At 49.8% G+C, this 14,059-nt stretch overlaps 1 protein-coding gene across 5 annotated transcripts in view; it reads left to right on the top strand.

The window, feature by feature from the left end:
* The window catches only part of CFAP251 (cilia and flagella associated protein 251), a 65,095-nt gene extending 51,296 nt beyond the window's left edge, over positions 1-13,799 (top strand). For 4 of the 5 annotated variants that reach the window (XM_082641036.1, XM_082641038.1, XM_082641037.1 and 1 more), the window contains 3 exons: positions 8,746-8,974; positions 10,079-10,180; positions 11,368-13,799. In XM_082641036.1, coding sequence (XP_082497162.1) covers positions 8,746-8,974; positions 10,079-10,180; positions 11,368-11,504 — 468 coding nt within the window. In that variant the 3' untranslated portion in view covers positions 11,505-13,799. Of the gene's footprint in view, positions 1-8,745; positions 8,975-10,078; positions 10,181-11,367 lie in introns of those variants that run through there. The other variant, XM_082641039.1, reaches the window with a different exon arrangement.
* Positions 13,800-14,059: the final 260 nt, after the last annotated feature.

Raw genomic sequence — 14,059 nt, 5'->3', positions numbered from 1 at the left:
TGACTCAGAAAGAATGTGCTGCTTTTGTTATTAAAGGACAAAAGGCAAGTTGCAGAACAGTATGTAAAGCATGACCTCACTTCATTAACAATAATATATAGAGCTCATATATGCCTAGAGAAACTGAAAGAACTTCTTCCAAACCCTTAACGACACTGACCTCTGAGGCATGGGATCCGTGAGAGCTTTTACTCTCTACTTTCTACGTATCACCCCCGTCAGCTGGGGCCTCTGGTACCAGCTGGAACCCAGCCCTGGTTCCCACCCGTAGTCGGAGTTCGGGGCTGCCCTGGCGGCTTGCGCTCTCCTGGCCTCGGGGCTCCCCCGTGTGCGTGTGCACACTCCAGGTCATTCCAGACGTGACGCTCAGCATCTTCCTCCTTTTCCACGAAAACAGAAAGCCCATCTACACAAGACAACTTCCCTGAAACACTGGGAATCACCAGAGGGATTCATGCATAACCGGATTCCACAGCAGTTTACCTAAAACTTCTCATTAGCCCTTCTCTCCAGTCCCGATGACCCCCCCCCAGGGGGGTTTCCTTGCTGGTCTTGACCCCCACCGAGCTCTGCACCCCCTCCTCCTTCCCTGAGGAGCACCCCCTCCTGTCCCTCTGATGGCCATGCCAGTTCAGCTCTTAGCTTCTATTTCCAAATCTGCAGTATAAGCCCATCTCTAGGGTTTACAAATGAAAAAACCTCCCATTTAGTCACGTCCACTCTCCTTAGAAGACCATCGTGGCTGTAACTTGCTGGGCAGAGGGGAGGCTCATACATACATTTCTGTAGAATTTAATTTTTCTTTTTCTTTCTTTTTTTTTTTTTTTTGCGGTACGCGGGCCTCTCACTGTTGTGGCCTCTCCCGTTGCGGAGCACAGGCTCCGGACGCGCAGGCTCAGCGGCCATGGCTCACAGGGAAGCCCGAATTTAATTTTTCTTAACTACAAGCGGTAGCTTGTATTGCTTTTGTATTCAGAACAAAACCCAGAAAGATAAATGAACAAATCCTCCCCAAGCCTTGTGTGCTAATCTTTGTGGCTAAACCGCGGTCCCAGCTGGGATGGAGGGAGCGTAGCCAAGTGGCACAGCCGTCCGCCATACGAGGAGGAGAAATTTGAGCCAACGGTCATGGGCACAGTTTCTGCTCTGATGAAGACCCCATGGGAATTTGGAAATTCGCACTTTGAAGAAAGGTCCTCAGTGGGTTGGATTTGTTCTGAAGCATAAATATCAGGAGGTGTTTCCGTCCCGAAAGTGAGAGAAATGGCCCACTGCTGTCGGGAGGCCTTCCTGGTCCACTGAGAACCCTACGCCAGGGAGCACTGCTGTCGCCACACAGCATCTAAAGAAAGAAATACTAGGGCTTCCCCGGTGGCGCAGTGGTTGGGAGTCCGCCTGCCGAGGCAGGGGACGCGGGTTCGTGCCCCGGTCCGGGAAGATTCCACATGCCGCGGAGCGGCTGGGCCCGTGAGCCATGGCCGCTGAGCCTGCGCGTCCAGAGCCTGTGCTCCGCAACGGGAGAGGCCACAACAGTGAGAGGCCCGCGTACCGCAAAAAAAAAAATAATAATAATAAAGAAAGAAATACTAAAATGCTGCGTGGCCACTAAAAAAGGATGCAGCTGATAATATCAATAACACCAACGGCCGCAGCAGCCCTTCTCGCTTGAGCGCTTGCTGAGAGCCAAGGACCGTGCCAGCCCCCGGGCGTTTAGTCCTCACAGCAAGCAGATGCTTTTGTCATCTCCATTTTACCAACCAGGACAGTGAGGCTCAGGGGATGAGGAAGCTTGCACGGCCACTCAGGGCCGCGGTCTGTACCCCAGCTGGCTGGTCTTAGTGCAAACAAAAGTCAGGACATCAAGCGCTGGCTATGGCTGAGGGCTGGGGAACGATGGAGCACTTCACTTCTATTCTTTACATCTCCAGTGTTTGCATTTTTTATAACAAGCACATATTCATCTTTACTGGTTTTATGATGATAAAAGAATAGATCATAGTCACGGTGAAAATTACATTTTTAAAAACTGATGTTATTTGCTTTGTTACTTGCCTTTGCCATTGCTTCACCTCTGTATTATATTTCTTTTTTTTTTTTTGGCCTCACCGTGAAGCATGTGGGATCTTAGTTCCCTGACCAAGGATCAAACCTGCACCCGCTGCCTTGGAAGTGCGGAGTCTTAACCGCCGGACTGCCAAGGAAGTCCCTATCTTTCTTCCTTTTGTTATTATTATTATTATTTTTTTTGGCCACGCCTCATGGCTTGCGGGATCTCCCCTAACCATGGCAGTGAAAACGCAGAATCCTAGCCACTAGGCCACCGGGGAACTCCCTATTTTTCTTCCTTTTAATCAACTTTATTGAGATATATCACATATCATACAATTCACCTATTTAAAGTGAGTCACTGGCTTTTAGTATGTTCACAGAGTTGTGCAACCATCACTACTATCGAATCCTAGAACACGTTTATCACCCTAAAAAGAAGCCCTGTACCCATTAGCCATCACTTCCCATCCCCCCTCCTCAGCCCCTGGCATCCACTAGTCTACTTCCCATCTCCGGATTTGCCTCTTCTGGACATTTCATATAGATGGAATCATGTGATGTGTGATCGTTTGTGTCTGGCTTCTTTCACTGTTTTCAAGGTGCATCCATGTTGTAGCATAATCAGTACTTCACTCCTTTTTCTAGAGGAGTAAAGAAAAGAGAAGCCACTGCGGTGGCTTCTCTTGTTGTGGAGCTCGGGCTCTAGGCGCATGGGCTTCAGTAGTTGTGGCTCGCAGGCTCCAGAGCGCAGGCTCAGAGTTGTGGCGCACGGGCTTACCTGTTCCGCGGCATGTGGGATCTTCCTGGACCAGGGCTCGAACCCATGTCCCCTGCATTGGCAGGCGGCTTCTTAACCACTGAGCCACAAGGGAAATCTGTCATTCAGATTTTAAAACCTTTAAAAACATTCACCTGGGGTGGGGAAGAATCCCCGGAAGTGCTTGCAGCCTGGGCCCCGTGAGGGGCTGGGCGGAGGTCACCATAAAGGGCGCTGGGAATGGTGGGGTTGTCATCTCTGAGTCTCCCCCTGGCCGGCAGACAGCAGGGAGAGAGCGCTGTGGTCCAGCACCGAGGGCTGGCCTTCTCCTGGGTCGGCGTCCAGTGGGCAGGACCTGACAGGAGGCAGCTGTTGTGCAGATAGTTACTGGTGAGGCGGGCAGTTGTGAGTGACAGAGCGATGCGCCAACAGCAGAGGCGTCTCCAGCCCTGGAAGCTGCTGCCCAGCCCCTCCTTCCCTGCCCCAGGTCAGTGCGAAACGCCGCCGCGATGGGCCACACGGAGGGGATGTGAGGCGAAGAGGATGCTGGGAGGAAAGACTGTCTCCTCATTTGCCAGGGATGGTCTAGAGAGCACTAGGTGTGTGTAAGGAGGAGGGAGAGTCCCTCCAGCCTGCGAGTCTATGAAACTGTCACAGAAGAAACCGACCCGCACCAGGAGCCCGTTTAAAAAGACGAGGAATGGCCCCAGTTCAAGTGTACCATGTTCCTCTCCGTTTAACAGGGAGGTTATAAAACTTAATTATAAGACACAATTCTAAGGCCATCAGTGGCTTCCTGCGGCTGACAACAGGATCGCAAACCCAAAGGCCTGTGGGGAGAATGACAGCGGCAGGAGTAAAGCAGTCCTGGGCCAGGGGACTCCGGCCCTCCAAGGACAGGCCACCCTCACATCTCGGGGCCTGGGCAGTGGTACCAGCAGAGGTCCAGGGGCCGACTGTGTAAATGTTTAAAAGTTATAAATCAGGAATTCCCTGGTGGTCCAGTGGTTAGGACTCTGTGCTTTCACTGCTGAGGGCCCGGGTTCAATCCCTGGTTGGGGACCTAAGATCCTACAAGCTGCATGGCGCGTGGCCCAAAAAAAAAAAGTTATAACTCAAATGACAAGCTGTTGAATAGATATTCGACCTCGACAGTTCTACCTTTTTAAAAATTTTTAATTAATTAATTTATTTATTTTTGGCTGCGTTGGGTCTTCCTTGTTGCGCACAAGCTTTCTCTAGTTGTGGCGAGAGGGGGCTACTCTTTGTTGCGGTTCACGGGCTTCTCGCTGCGGTGGCTTCTCTTGTTGCAGAGCACGGGCTCTAGGCGTGCGCGGGCTTCAGTAGTTGTGGCTCATGGGCTTCAGTAGTTGTGGCTCATGGGCTCAGTAGTTGTGGCTCGCGGGCTCAGTAGTTGTGGCTCGCGGGCTCTGGAGCACAGGCTCGGTAGTTGTGGCGCCCGGGCTTAGTTGCTTCGCAGCATGTGGGATCTTCCCGGACCAGGGCTCGAACCCGTGTCCCCTGCCTTGGCAGGAGGATTCCTAACCACTGCACAACCAGGGAAGCCCCCCTTTTTTGAGTTTTAAGAGAACTTCTTCCATGGCCTCATTGTGCCCACGGTGTTTCATTCATTCATTCATTCATTCAGTAAACATTTCTCTGGGCCCCCACAATGTGCCGGGCTCTGAACAAAGCTGCTGTGGAAATAGAGATGAACGCTATTGCTACAGCTTAATGGAGGAGACAGATGCGGGCCTGAAGAATTAGAATATGCCTCACAGCTGCCACCCACCATTACTCTCTGATGAAAATCACAAGCTGGGTGCTGATTCTTTTTAGCATGAGCATCACCTCTGCTAGCCGCTGTGGTGTAAGAGCCGGTTCTCAAAGCTGTGGCCCCCAGACCAGCAGCACAGGCCTCACCTGGGGATTTGTAAGCAAAGCAGATTCTCAGCCCAGATCCCAGACTCACAGAATCAGAAACTCTGGGGGTGGGACCAGCAGTCTGTGTTTTAATGGACCCTCTGGCTCATGTTGATGCCTGATAAAGTTTGAGATCCCCTGCCTTAAAGCCATACTTCTCAACCTTGGCCACACATTCATATCCCCTGGGGAGCTTTTAAAAACTATGACTGCTCATACTCCACCCCAGAACAATTAAATCAGGATCTCTGGGAATGGGGCCGAGGCCTTAGAATGTTTAAAGCTCCCTGGGTGAATCAAATGAACCACTGCCTTAGTGGATGACAGGCCAGCGTGAGAATGCCAATAAGAGGCCGGGCTGAAGCCAGCCAGAGCGCTCTGGGCGACCGCGGGGCCTCCCGCTCCTCCTACCGGGGCCCTGGGAAGGCTCTGGGCATTCCATTCGGGCGCCGAGGTTCCTCTCCCAAGCACGAACCTCGTTTAGACACGTAGCAGCACCTGCCTCTTCAACTAACACAGAGTAGGCTCGGGAAGGAAATGTTATGATGCTGAAGCTGCCAGCTCTCTGCTCGTTGAGCAGTGATCTCTGGTCAGTCATTTGGGGAAGGAGAGTAAGAGGTGAATCACCTACAGAGGGGTTTGTGCCAAGAATGTTCCCTGCGATCTTTGGAACGCTCTGGGTATGAGTAACTCCAGGCACTCTTGGATTCCTTTTTTGTCCTCTTTGGGTTAGTCCCCTATTTCTGAATTGAGTTTGAATCGTATATTGCATTTGTAAAGTACACATATCATTTACATTATAATTTATGTATTTATAAATTATAACTTATGTTATAATTACATGCACTGTAATTGGCAGGGACGTAGGAAGTATAATAAAATCACAAGAACAATGATCGCCAGTTGAGCGCTGTGTTAGGCACTGTGTCAGCACTTTAGATACATTGTCACAGTAAGCGTCAGATCAGCCCACTGCAACTGGTGTACCATATTACTCCCTTTTTCAAGACAGGACACTGAGGATAAGGAATGTTCAGTTACTAACCCAAAGTCATATAGAAAATGGCAGAACCAGGTTTTGAACCTAGGTCTGCCTTCAAAGATCGTAGTGTTAGGGCTTCCCTGGTGGCGCAGTGGTTGGGAGTCCGCCTGCCGATGCAGGGGACACGGGTTCCTGCCCCGGTCCGGGAAGACCCCACGTGCCGCGGAGCGGCTGGGCCCGTGAGCCATGGCCGCTGAGCCTGCGCGTCCGGAGCCTGTGCTCCGCAACGGGAGAGGCCACAACAGTGAGAGGCCCGCGGACCGCAAAAAAAAAAAAAAAAAGATCGTAGTGTTAGCCCCAGTCTCCTTTGGCTTATCGTAAGTGGTAGCACATGCATATACTAATAGTATTAAAATCATATAGTAGAATCTGTAAATAATATATGCTACTGGGTAGTTTTATTTATACACAAACTGTACATGATTTAACATGCAGTTGCACATAATATAAACTCAATAAGTGCTGTATATGAAAATGTTACCAATTAGAGTTACTTGCATAGTACCGATTATGGTTCGTTTGTATCCATAACCAATGATGTTATATCTAAAGACCATTCCTGGAATGTTGCATTGAGGATATATGGCTTCTTTGAAAATATGAGACGATTACTAAGATACAATGTAGAAAGGGGAAAAGCAGGATACAAAAGCAGGATACAAAAAAGGATATATACACATACTAGTTTTGCAAAAAAAATAGACACATGTATTTTATATGCATGGGAAAAAGTGGCAGGAAGGTACCCCAGGTCTTTCACAGAAATGATGGTTGGACTGCAAGAGGTTTGTATTTCCTTCTTGATACTTGGGGCAAGACCAAGACACTAGGATGTTCCAGACAGGCTAATATTTGGCATTGCTTCAGACTGGTGCTCTTTCATTTATTTAGTGGACAAGGAGAAATTGGCTATCTATTGATAAATATTGTGTACAAATATAGATTCTCTTCCTGATTCATTCCTACAGACCAAAGAATTTCAGGTTCTGGGGAAAAAAATTATTTCCCACTTTTCTGTGGCTCTTATTCTCTCTCTCTCTCTCTCTCTGTCTGTCTGTCTGTAAAATTCAAAACCCTGCAATTTGGAGGGACACATATTAGTTTCAAATGTAGACACTAAAATAAATTACTCATTTCTAGCCCTTTGTCAGGCACGGTTCAGGTTTCTGGATTTTAGCCGACTGCAGTGTGCGTGGTACAAAAATACTGCACAGAGAAGGCTGATGGGAGTGAGGAGAGGTTTTGTTTGTTTCTGTGTTCTATTTCTCTCCTCCTTGCATTTTGCCAGTTACGCAAGGAGCCCTGTGTGGAGACCTGCATTAACTGGCACCATATTTCCATTTGAATCCACAGACATGTCAGCACTCTGCTCATTCTAGGAAATTTGGAAAATACGCAAAGAATGACTTTCCAAATCAGAAAGCAGCCCTCACAGAATGAGTTGGGAATTGTTCCCTTTTCTTATGTTTTTGGGAGAGTTTGTGGGGGATTGGTATTCTTTAAATATTTGGTAGAATTCACCAATGAGGCCATTTGGTCCTTGGTTTTTCTTTGCGGAAGCTGTAAATTTACTAATTTAATCTATTTACTTGTTATAGGTCTGTTTAGATTTTCTCTTCTTCTTGAGTCAGTTTTGGTCATTTGTATCTTTCTAGGAATTTGTCCATTTCACCTAAGTTATCTGATTTGTTGGCATATAATTGCTCACACTCTTTTTAATCTCTGTAAGATTGGTACTGGTATTCCCTCTTTCATTCCTGATTTTAATAATTTGAGTCTTTTCTCTTTTTTTTTTCTTGGTTAGTCTCGCTTAAGATTTGTCAACTGTGTTGCTATTTTCAATGAGTGATGGCTTCTTAGGTCTTCATTTTAAAAATTATATCACATAAGTTGTATGTATGTTACATAGGATCTTTTGAGTATATCAAACATTGCAGGATAAAGATGGAAAGGAAAAAAGAGTCATGGTGCAGTTAGTTGCCTTAAGAAACTTACCACAGCCTTAGGTCCTGTATTTGGGTTTCACACTGAATTATTTGCTTGTTCATCTAAACTAATTTCTAAATTCTTCAGGATTCCGTCTTTTAAATGAAACTAATATCTTCTTCACAAAGCAAGGGTGTAGTAGATACACTGTGAGATACTTAGGTGAAAAGTGAAGAAATGAAACACTGTTCATGCCAATGCTAATAGTATTGACCGAGTTGGACAGTGGATCAAGGCTGCTGTAAAATTTAGTACCACACAGAGTGGGTGGCTTCACACAACAGGAATTTATTCTCTCATGGAAGTCTGAAATCAAGGTGTCAGCAGGGTCCTGCTCTCTATGAAACATGTAGGGGATAAAGTGTGTCGTCGCCTCTTCTAGCTTCTGCAGTTACCATCAATCCTTGATGGTCCTTGGCTTAAGCTGTGTCCCTCCAACCACTGCCTCGGCCATCACATGTCCATCTGGGCCCTGAGTGTCTCTTTCCTCTTTTTTTTTTTTTTTTTTGTGGTACGCGGGCCTCTCACTGCTGCGGCCTCTCCCGTTGCGGAGCACAGGCTCCGGACACGCAGGCTCAGCGGCCATGGCTCACGGGCCCAGCCGCTCCGTGGCATGTGGGATCTTCCCGGACCGGGGCACGAACCTGTGTCTCCTGCATCGGCAGGCAGACTCTCAACCACTGCGCCACCAGGGAAGACCTCTTTCCTCTTTTTATGAGGACACGGGTCATATTGTGTGAAAGGCCCACCCTCCTCCAGTACAACCTCATCTTAACTAATGACATCTGCCCTGAGGGACTGAGGAACTGGGGGTTAGGACTTCAACCTATCTTTCTTTGGGGGGGGAATACAGTCAACGCATAACATACATGTTCTAAGCTAATGGCGAACATTTGTCTGTAGCTCTCCAGTTCTTAGCAGTCTATCAAAGTGTCTCTTCTGCTTACCATGGTCTTTTTTTTTTTTTTTCCCTAAACCTCTTTCCTAGATTGAAGATATGTTTAACGAAATCAGATTTAGTGAGTATGTGGACACTGGAAAACTAATTGACAAAATCAACCTACCGGATTTCTTCAAAGTTTACCTTAATCACAGGCCACCCTTTGGTAACACCATGAGTGGCATCCAGCGGAGCTTTGACGTTCTTGGTTTTACCAATTCAAAGGGAAAGAAAGCTATTCGAAGAGAGGATTTTCTGAAACTGCTTCAAACCAAAGGTAAGTACCTAAATAGGTATATCTCGTAACACCCTTGAGCCATTCCCACTGGAGAGAACTGAGCTGGGAGACAGACCACCCCCCGGCATCTCTGATTTGACTGGACTTCAGCCGCGAGGATGCCGCTTACTGGCCCACGTGGCTGGCAAACACGGGGTAAAGGGAAGGATGCCGGGAACCAGAAGGATGCAGTTTATGTCCCAACTTCCTGGAACTGCAAGATTCAGGGCCTTCACTCGTAAAGCAGGAATACAAGTGCCAGCCATCAACCTCACAGAGCTACTACGAGACGGGGTTGCATTTGTGAAATAAAGCCAAACCAAAGTAAAACTTTTCATTTTTACCTATTCTCTTCCTCATCGTACCTTAAAAAAAAACACATTTATTTATTTATTTTTGGCCGCGTTGGGTCTTTGTTGCTGCGCTCGGGCTTTCTCTACTTGCGGTGAGCAGGGGCTACTCTTCGTTGCGGTGCGCGGGCTTCTCTCTTCGTTGCAGTGCGTGGGCTTCTCATTGCAGTGGCTTCTCGTTGCGGAGCACGCGCTCTAGGCGTGTGGGCTTCTGTAGTTGTGGCACGTGGGCTCAGTAGTTGTGGCTTATGGCCTCTAGAGCGCAGGCTCAGTAGTTGTGGTGCACGGGCTTAGTTGCTCCGCAGCATGTGGGATCTTCCCGGATCAGGGCTCGAACCCATGTCCCCTGCATTGGCAGGCGGATTCTTAGCCACTGCACCACCAGGGAAGTCCTTCCTCATTGTTTTATGTGAGGAAGTCAAGTAGCCCTTTTCTCTGGGCGATCATTTCATCTTAGCCAAACTGGTGCTTCTAATGTGAGGGAATTTGAAATGAAGCTAAGCACAGTCTTTGTCAGAGTGCTGTCTTCTTTCTCTGCACAAGCCCCAACACAGTCCCCTGGGTTGGAGTCCCATTTTTAGCACCATATAAGGAGGTCTATATGACAGTAACATGGGACTCCCTAGATTGTTTTTGTGTCTCAGTGAAACAGTGGAATCATTCTCTTGAAGACCTCAGAATGATGATGCTAAACTCTGACATGAGGCTCAGTCCCACGAGCTGAACAGCCTCCTTTTACCTTTATGATGCCCAGGTGAGCACATGACGGAAGAGGAGATGTCTGACTGCTTCGCCACACTGTTCGGACTGAATCCTGAGGGCTGGAAATCCGAGCCCGCAGCCTCTTCTGTCAAAGGTACTACAGTGGGCTCTGTCTGGACATGTAGCCAAGGTGCACTAATTTGTTGGCGACTTAAGTGCATTAATGTCTTCTAACTGGTGCAAGCCACTCTCCTTCATGCCATGCACACAACAAAGCAAGTTCTGTTGGGAACCCAACATGAGTAAGTTATAAAAAGACCAGGGAGTGGTGGTCATGTCTAAGAGATGAAAGCTTTTGTTCCTGTGCTCCGTCCTTCCTTTGTGTCTCCCAGCCTTGTTTCTTCCCTTTATTCCCCTGATCCAGTCCTCATCTTTCCAGCTTGGGTAGGCGAATTCTGGCCACTAGCAGAGGATGCCGTTCGGAAGCTCTTTCCAAAGAGGTATTGTCAGGAGAGCCTTGGACGAGGAGAGGGCAGGGACTCAGCAGGCAGGCACGAGCCCCACTTCAAGCTGCCAGAGCTTGAACATCTTTAAAGATCATCCTGGGACTTCCCTGGCGGTCCAGTGGTTAGGACTCTGCGCTTCCACTGCAGGGGGCGCGGGTTCGATCCCTGGTCGGGGAACTAAGATCCGCATGCTGTGCAGTGTGGCCAAAAAACAAACATCCTCCTCTCCTTTCCTGTCTGAGGATTTCCCACCTCCTCCTTCTAGCTCACTGACGCCCTTGTGCCGGAACGTGTCCATGGACAACCCCGAGTGCTGCCCTGCTGCCGTCATGGGGTCGGGAGCAAAGACTCCTCACCAGGCGTCCTTCTCCCTCGCCTCCTGTTGTCTGTTCCCAATTTCAAGTTGAACAGAGTTCCTAACACAGATAGTTCTAGATTCCAGGATCTGATTGGTCATTTCCAACCTGCAAGCTCCTCTATGCCATTCCTTGTGTACCTGGGATCTCAGAATGTCACTTTCCCAATTGCTTTATATACACACACATGTATACAGTGTTCCTAAGTGTCTCAAAACACTAAAATCAATGATGCCCTGTAGTTGAGGCTTTCCAACGAAGTGTGCAGAGATCTGGGTAACAGTGCTCCAAACCCAAACCACGAAGGAGGGATTTTAACCAGTTTCCACCCAAAGGTTTTCACGGAATCAGGGCCAAAGCCCAGCACAAAGCTCCTCTCACTTTTGTTTAGTATCGTTTCCTCATATTTTTGGAAAATGCTTCTGAGTTAGAAACCGAATTGTTATGAGGGCATTTGCTTTCTTTTCTTGTTTGGTTAGGTTCAGAAATTTGCTTTGAAGAAGAACTTCCAGACGAAATCACTGCAGAAATATTCACGACTCAAATTCTTGGCCTAACCATTTCCCAAGATTCTGGACAAGATCCTACGGTCAGTGAAGTTGAAAGGAGTGCCTGAAGCACAAAGGACTTTGTGTGTGTGTGTGTTTTCCACGAGGCACTGCTTTTCCCGCATTTCCCTACCCCTACTCTAATCTTCAGAACGTCTAGACATTAAAAGCAAATTTCTTTTAAGCAATGGAATTCACAAAGTTGGACATTCCACTGTTTCTGAAATAGAAAAGTGGGTGGAGGCAAGAAAATCGATGGCAGCTGGATGGAAGGGGTGGCTGGAGACCCCGGCCGCCATCCTCATGCCTGATCCACGGCAGTGCTGCCTGGAGGGGGTTTGGACAGGACGAGAAGGTGGCGTGGTCCCCGGGGGCAGAGGGGGCCTCAGCCAGCAGCAGGCCGTCCTCGTGGCAAGTGTGGCCTTATTTCTATCCCCCCAAGTGGCACCTGGACCCTTAGCCTAATGTGGCCTGATATGGATCATCCCAGCCTGCTATTAGGCTGGGGCGGGGGCGTTGGGTGCTCTGGGCTCCCAAGAGCCCCGGCTTGTGGCTTCTTATCAGCAAAACCCCTGAGCAGTTGTGTGCGACCGTTATGAAGAGCATCACTGGCCATGCTTAACGCCGGTGGCACCTGCCAGAGAGAATGCAGAAGAAGAGCAGCCCCGGAGCCCTGTGTGTTGTGCAGCTGGACCAGAAACCGCCGGCCAGCCTCCCCGGGGCAGAGCTCAGCAGCCGGGAGCCGCCCCCTCACACAGCGCCCGCGCCGCACGGGCCAGTGTGGTTGATTCGCAGCCTTGAACTCCGCTGGGCTGCAGAACGCGCGGAGCAGGCAAAAGCAGTTCCCCAGCTCGGGATGTTGAGGGAACGTGACTAAGGCTTCAGCAGCATTCTGACCTTGAAGATAGGGTACCCTCGTCATATAAACAGATGGAAGTTATGGTCTGATTTTAAGAGTTTTGTCCTCAGTTATGAGGTCTCACTCAGGCATGTAGGCCAAAGGTCATTCTCCACACGTGCTTAGTCCGACACACCCGCCGGCCATTACCAGCTCCTTCCCCGGAGAAACCAGCCTTTGAGATGATGTCTCTGACCCCCGGAGCAGGGGTCTGTGTGAGAGAAACAGAACGGCCGCAGCCCCCTCCTCCAGACACACAGCCCCCTGCGTGGCGGCCGTTTGGAAACCTGGCGCTGGGGGTCCTTTGGACAGCCCGGGACACAGAACTGAGCCGTATCCCCCACCCCGGCTGTGTCACCACAGCCTTGGGACAGCCGGCGCCCGCTCGTCACAGTGTATACCTCCAGGGCTTTGCAACCTGGTTTACATCTGCTTCTTTTTGAAAAACACAAAAAGAAATCCAAGCTTTGTGAATCAACATTGCAGCTGCTAAGGGCTTAGGGGAGACAGACTACCAAGCCAGTTAAAAAGTTCCCGGGGACATTTTAGGGAACAGAAAACTCTCAAGTGACTTGTTCTCTTCAGAAAATAACTCAGAATTGGATGCACTCTGGACACCCACCAGGAGCTGCTTTGATCAGGTCCGGCTCCCTCTTTTTGGTTCTTGTTGACGACATATATTGGAGTCATCGTCTGGAGCAGAACCGGCCCGGGAGCAGTTGGACCCGCGGCAGTGGGTCTGGTGAGCGGGAACCGCCATCAGGCCCAGGCTGAGCCGCTCGCTCTGCGTGCTGAGTCGATACGGGAAGGGTGAGGGTCAGGGCGGCCGTTCATCCGGGAAGGCCCACACAGCAGGGGACAGCAGCATCCATGTCAGCGGCCTTCCCGCCCTGCTCCCAGCCCAGCCAGGCCACGGGCGCCCCTTCTCACCTTTTCTGCTGGTGCTTTTCTTGGGGTATCTCTCAGCTTGTCCGACCAGCGTGAAGAGCAGCTCATGTGCACCTTCCAGCCCCGGCGGGGCGTCTTCACCTGTTGGCCACGCAAGCGGTGGCGAGGCCGGGCCCCAGCACCCGGGTCCAGGGGAGGAGGAGGAGGGCTGCCTTCCTGCCCAGAGAGCAGAGAGCCCAGACTCTCCCAGCCGTGTGGGTAGCAGAGCAGCGACGCCAGAAATGGAGCGAGCAGAGACCCAAGACGGATGGTCTCACTGGGCTTGTACATCAGACGTAGGGACGAGACACTGGACACCAAAAAGCACCATGTGATGTTCTTTTGAAAAAATAATACTGTTTCAGATGGGGCCTCTGGCTACCGACCTCTGCATCCTGGCCTGTTGCTTCCAGAGTTCAGGAGCCCGTGGAAAAGCCATGATTGTCCAGGAACCACCCAAAGCCTCCCCCGCCCCCCACTCTCTCCTCTAGAACCCCAGGCCCCTCCGGGGCAGGACGAGTGTCTTGTTGGCACAGCACCAGCCCAAGGGCCGGCCGGCCTGGGCTTGCATCCTGCCTCGGCCATTCAGCAGCACCCTGTGTGCCCTTGGGTGTGGCTAATCTCTTAAACCTCAGTTTCCCCCTGGAACAACTCCTGGGGCGGTGGTGAGGATTAAAAGAGATATTGCAAATAAAAGTGTTCCTGGCATAACGTAGTGCTCAAAGTAGGACAGCAGCTATTATCACTGCAGGCAGAAACTGTGCCTGAGACTGGGGAAGACGTTTGATGAGAATTAAT

The sequence above is a fragment of the Mesoplodon mirus genome (assembly GCF_964341445.2).
Source record: "Mesoplodon mirus genome assembly, chromosome: 13".
Taxonomy (NCBI): Eukaryota; Metazoa; Chordata; class Mammalia; order Artiodactyla; family Ziphiidae; genus Mesoplodon; species Mesoplodon mirus.
Note: the sequence above shows the minus strand (reverse complement) of the source record. Positions and strands in the feature narration are given on the sequence as shown.